This window comes from Lolium rigidum, chromosome 6, assembly GCF_022539505.1.
Source record: "Lolium rigidum isolate FL_2022 chromosome 6, APGP_CSIRO_Lrig_0.1, whole genome shotgun sequence".
Lineage (NCBI taxonomy): Eukaryota > Viridiplantae > Streptophyta > Magnoliopsida > Poales > Poaceae > Lolium > Lolium rigidum.
In genome coordinates, this window is record NC_061513.1 from 167,035,718 (window position 1) to 167,041,862 (window position 6,145).

The 6,145-nt window shown below is 39.6% G+C and overlaps 1 protein-coding gene across 1 annotated transcript; it reads right to left on the reverse strand.

Annotated features, from left to right (window-relative positions):
• Positions 1–562: 562 nt before the first annotated feature.
• Positions 563–2,687, reverse strand: LOC124663518. Its single transcript, XM_047201212.1, has 3 exons — positions 2,644–2,687; positions 795–1,127; positions 563–577 (listed from the first exon to the last, which is right to left on the reverse strand). The coding sequence occupies exons 1-3, from the start codon at positions 2,677–2,679 to the stop codon at positions 563–565; spliced, it is 384 nt and encodes a 127-aa protein (XP_047057168.1). The 5' UTR covers positions 2,680–2,687.
• Positions 2,688–6,145: the final 3,458 nt, after the last annotated feature.

The window sequence follows — 6,145 nt, forward strand, 5'->3', positions numbered from 1 at the left end:
AAAATACCAAAAAAAGTATTTTAAAGGTTTCGTGTGTTCACACGAAACCTTCGATGCCAAATCAAATGGATGGATGTGGATGTGGATGTGGATGGGGTTGCCGGGGTGAGTCCAAGCTGAGTGCATGGTTATTTCATGTGAGAAACCTAGGATTGCATGGTCTATTTAGTCAACGTCGAAATAATCACAAGTACACAAATATGTGACTATTTTTTACCTCAAACTCATATGTGACTATTTTTTACTCCTTTCTTACTTGTACCTTCTATGGTAATCAAACTTGTTGATTTTAGATAACATCTCTATGTGGCACTGACTTTGTTATCGAGGGATCGAACAAGTTTAGCTACGAGGACTGAGCAGTCTATGTGAAAAACAATCTATGCATGAGAATAACAAACAAGGCATTCATGCATAACGGTTATAACTAGCATTTATCTAGATAAAAGAGTAACTGATTATAACTAGCATTTATCTAAACAAGGCATTCATGCTTAAAAGTTATAACTAGCATTTATCTAAACAAGGCATTCATGCATAAGCTGTCATAACTAGCATTTATCTAAGGCGCCTTTATCTAAACAAGCGGGCATTCATGCATAACGGTCATAACTAGCATTTATCTAAACAAGCGAGGCATTCATGCATAACACTGGAGATATAAGTTCTTAATTAGTACTAAGAAATTTCATAAGTAGAACTTAAGGTTCTACGTACACACATTAAACCTAAAAGTTCTTAGTTATCCATTACAACCGAGACAGAAATAAGCTCCAAGGACATAACATATATACGGGGGCGAGCATCGGGCTGAGGCATGCATGGTAGGTTCGGATGTTGCGACGCCTCTTGAGGATCCTGCCGTAACGGGGAAGGCGAGGACCCAGCAGAAACCTTGCAAGTGCCTCGTGGTCAGCCTTGCCCTGCCACTCGGGGGCGCTGTTGCGAGTGTCCATAGCATGCATCTCAAGGGAAGCCAGCGCGCCGTCCTTCACCTTGCAGGGACAGAAGGGGCAAGCATGCTTTCCCCTCCGCACTGTCTTCAGAATCCGAGACTCGAATCCCTTGACCTGCCTCTGCACGTAGGACTCAAAGTTGTCCTCGTCGACGTCGTCATCTGTGTTGTACTGCAAATAAAGGGGCACATGTGAGGAAGCGGCTAAAGGATGCGGAACATGGTATGGTATTCACAAAGTTCATATCTTCTTAATATTAGCTGCTAAATTTAATGAGTAATTCTTACAATTCATACCTGAGGAACATAGAGAGCAAACTTTAACCATGGGAGTTTGGATACACGATTTACAAACTGTTAAAGATAATGTATTTATGCTTTCTATCTTGGTACAAGATTTACATACCGCCAAGAAAGGACTTTCCACACATTTGGCAAACCTGAAGAGTCACTACTAAGCATGAATAATTTCAAAAATAATAGCTTACTAAGAGTTTCTACGACATCCAAAAACAAATCAACTGTAGGTAGGCATTCTTCAACCACCTAAAATTTCTAGGTTTGCAGGTTGTCAAAAGGCAGTCCATTTTTGGTTACCTTGTCACATATGTTGCTGATTTTGTTTCCTATATTACTTTTTTCATGAAGAAAGCGGTAGCTTTCATTTGAACATATCTTTTATTTTTCTTAGTGGAAGTCCAATTACTATTTTTCTGTTCTGTTTATAATTTGAGCATAAGTTTGAATTTCCTTAGGACTTTATGTTCTTATGCAAGCGAGACATAAAGCGATAGCTGATATAATAAATATTATTTCTGGTTTGTTTGATACATACATCGGGATGTAAATGATGAGTTTTCCATCTGACATAAAAAAGCTTTCCCATAATTCACTGAATCTACAGGGAAACGGGGCAAGGACCTGATCCACAATCAAGGTCTGAAATACCAATACTTTTTCCTTGTTTAACACTTGTCAGCACATATGTTTAGTATTTATGTCTGTAAAAATTTAGATGTGCCTTATATTGCTTTTCTACACGGTTCAACACTCTGTTAACTATGTTTTTCTTGTTTAAAAATTCAAATGAGAGGTCTGTATTAAAAAGTGGTTCTCAAGTCGTTTATCATACATTCTTGCGTATCCAAATCATGGTAAACAGCAAACCTTCAGCTCTTGACCCATTTCAATCCCCAACGGCAAATAGGCTCATTTCTATATGAAGAAGCTCCAAACCAACTTAGTATGACTGCAACTTTCATTTATATTAGGCAAGTGGCTTATTTAGTAGTTGTATCTTATTTGTTGTTTGAGAATAATTTAGCTGAATCCACAATAGTTTGAATGGTATCGTCTTCTTATAGTGGTACACAGTAATGATTTTAATACAAAGTTTATTGCTTTGGATACAAGATCACAATGGTAGAAGAAGTGCAAGAAAAATGAATGTTTGTTGCTTTGGATACAAGATCACAACGGGCATTCAACTAGTAATATTAACTCGCCAATGTTTGTTGCTTTTAATACAAGATCCACTTATTTCTGGACGGAGGGAGTAGATCTAACTCGCAGGGCTCGATGTACTCGAGGACATAGCTGCAGTTACCAGATCGACATAGCATCCACGCGCATCTACTACATCTACTTTGCAGGGGTTACCAGATCTGAGAGGGGAGACATAGATTTACCTCGCAGGGCTGGACGTACTGGCTGGCCTCGTACATGGCGTCGATTTCCTTGTACGCCGCCTCCCTATCGGCAGCGGCGCGAGCAGCAGCAGCAGCCACCGCATCAGCGATGCCGCCCAGATCAGCACCAGCAGCTCCCGCGCCGATGTCCGCCGCCGCAGCAAGGCGCAGCCGCTCCCGCTCCAGCTCCGGCTCCCGCTCCCGCTCCCGCAACCGCTCCGGCTCCCGCTCCCGCAACCTCTCCCGCGGCCGCCCCCGCAGCCGCAGCCGCAGCCGCTCCCTCTCCGCCCTCCAAACCAGCAGCAGCCGCGGCTAGGTTCATGTCCATTGCCGGATCTCGCTTCGCCGAAGAAATGGGAGTGTAGGGAGAGAGGCTTCGTTCGCCGAAGAACTAGGGTTAGGGTTTTCTCTCCTCTCGCTTTTGCCGGAAATGGGGATGGTGGGGAGGGGATGCGGCCGACCGGGGATAAAGTAGTGGACTCTTTTGGACTGTGCGCGTGTGCGTGGACCCGTGTGTGGACCCGTGGGCATTGACGGGCGTGTACGCGGAAGGGGTACGGGCGTGTACGCGGAAGGGGTACGGGCGTGTACGCGGAAGAGGTGTACGGGCGTGTATGTATTCTCGCGGTGATACGCGTACCTCCTCGGGCTAACGGGTCCTGCGGGTTTTGGAGCGGGCATTTCTATACCCGAATCGAAGTTGAAAAGACGATCCTGCCCCTCGCCGCGGAGTAATCTGGGTCGTTCTTGTGTTCCGCTCAACATACCCGTTCGACGTTGGGGGTCTATGGAAGCAGTCGCCTATAAATTAATATATGTTGCATGTTGGCTAACAAAGTTCAGGCCAGCTCTTCTTCAGGTGGTCGTGTTGATTGTTGGCTCTAGGAGATGATCTGTAGAGAAGCTTATTGAGGACTCTCGTCTTCGCATGTCCTTCTAGATTATCTCCCGTGGAGCATGTTCGTTTAGGGTGTCCTTTTTTTTCTTTTTCTTTCATGCACTTAACTTTTTTAAGCCCACAACTCGATTGAGAACTCTGTGACCTTACCATGTGGTGAGCAACTAAACAATTGTGATAAAAACTCTGTGACCTTTTTTGTTGCATGATAATGGAAACAGGGGGTTCCGCACCTTTTGATCTAAAAAAATAAATTAATATGTTGCATAGCGCGCCAATTTTTTTTAATATCATAATAACTAAAGGGTATGTTTATGTCTGTGTTAACTTAATTTTTTAAATTTCTATCAACTTAGAACAATATTTTTTTTCCGAGTTGCACTTTTCTACAAAAAGTGCAAGTTGCACAGTTGCACAGTTGCACACTTTTCAGTAAACTACGTTGCCCCTTCCTACCTAATTGCACTTTTCTAAAAATATACAAGCAACACCTTTTTCTAGATTAGCTAAGACTTAGCAAAACCCATAGCTAACCTATAAGACATTAAACATGACAACAAGAAAGGATGCAAATTTAGTTTGATATGCTGATGAGCTTGACGGTGAGATGCAATTATGGGCCTTAGATGTAAGTATGGAACCACATGCTCACTAAAGAGAAGAGCAATTTTTGATATCACCTACACCTATGTGAAAAGAACCTCACACTATGTGTAACTGATCTTCTCTACATTTTTTTCCCGCGAGCGAAGTGCGGTAAATGGTCTAAACAATATAAATGATATAAAATCCTTAGAATAATACATATGACATCAATTTATATTATGCGGATGAAAGAACAATCATCTAGTGTCAGATTCGTCAGCTCCCCACATCCAACTTTGGCTGCGAGGTAATAAATACGTATGATCAAATTAGGTACAAAATATGAAAAAAATAGAAGAAAGAAAATAAAAGATGTTTGCATACCAATTAAATGGCTTATTTCCCTGCATTTTGCTCATTACGAAATCCATATGATAGGCAACATAGAAGTCACATAACATGGATCCTTGTGGCTGCTGGTGACACTAGACATACAACATAGAAATTATATTTTTCATATATTATCTAATAAATAAATCACTGACTAGTATAAGTGCTAGCACACCAGTAGTTTCATAGATATCATCAATGGAATTTTTTTAATTTGTAGGCTGCCATAAAGCTCACAAATTGTTCTACTTCCTCCATCTCTAAATGATATAACTATAAGTATGATAGGAGGCAATTGTATGTTCTTTATGGGATCTACATTGAAAGTCAAAGTGTTCACCACAGCAAAAGTTACAAGTCCTTTCATAATGTACAAGCAACTCAATAGTAGAATTAGTTAGAAGTCTTAAAAAACTTTTTAGTTGTTTCCCTTCACATGATTCTCTATATTTTATAGATATCATAGTATTTTATTATCTTCTTCCAACGTGTCTTTTTTATCTAGACTAGTAGGCATACTAGAAGTATTTTTGATATTTTACATTTGTCATTTTATGGGTTTTGTGTTTTAAAAGAGAACTAGAAAGTAAAGACTAAGAACAAGACAAATAAAATACTTTGCAAAATCTAAAAGAGAAAAGAGAGTTCACAACGATACAACCTCCCCAAGCTTGGGTGTTTGCACTAAGCTGACAGTTGCCTTGTGCTTCACCGCACAACAACCAATGTGATGTAACTCTTCGAATTCTCCAGAAATAGCACCAGATAATAGTTTTGGTGATGTTGGGACTTGAAGTGCAGAGTGTTGCGTCAGCAAAGTATTTTCCCCACAAGGGTGACTCGAGGGTTATATCGAACTCTAGGGGAATTGGTTAAGAGTTGTATCCCCCTCAATATATTCTTCTAGCTATCCTGCAAAATAAAATAAAGCCTTGTGTCTCAACTCCACCGTGTGGTTTTCAAGCACAAGGTTTCGTATTAGTAATAATAAAATAAAGTAGTAACAAAAGTAAAGTAAACTAAGTAAAATCAGTAAAGGGTTTATTGTTTTGTGGTGTTGTGTGCAAATAAGATAACTAAATATTTTTGTATTTTTGAATTAAAATAGTGCAACAAATAGAAACTAAGATAAATGCAATGAGAATGTGTTTCTTATGATTAAAATTGGAACGGGGTTCATGGGTTTACTTATCTACTCTATTTTTAAATACTCTCTTTTTAAAGTTGTAGTGAATAATAACAATTCATCATTGAGATATAAAAAATATATAACTTCAATATGTGTAAGATACATATTTATATGGGCATCACGTACTAACATAGAGATGATGCAACACATCTCTCTTATACTCCACAAGAAAGGGAATACTCCATACAATCTTGTATTAAGAATTAACAGAGTATAGCCATAAGTATTTTGACATGATGTTTGAATATCAAATATGCTAGCTTGAACAAACAAGATCATCACTTTTATAACGTGACGAACATAGCACATGCATTCACTTTATCCCTAGTGAGATAGTAAAATAAAAGGCAAAGCAATAATAGATCATGAATTTGTTGTCACTATCCAATCATTAAAACCATGATATTCCATCAAACACACACATCACCCCACGCATGTTC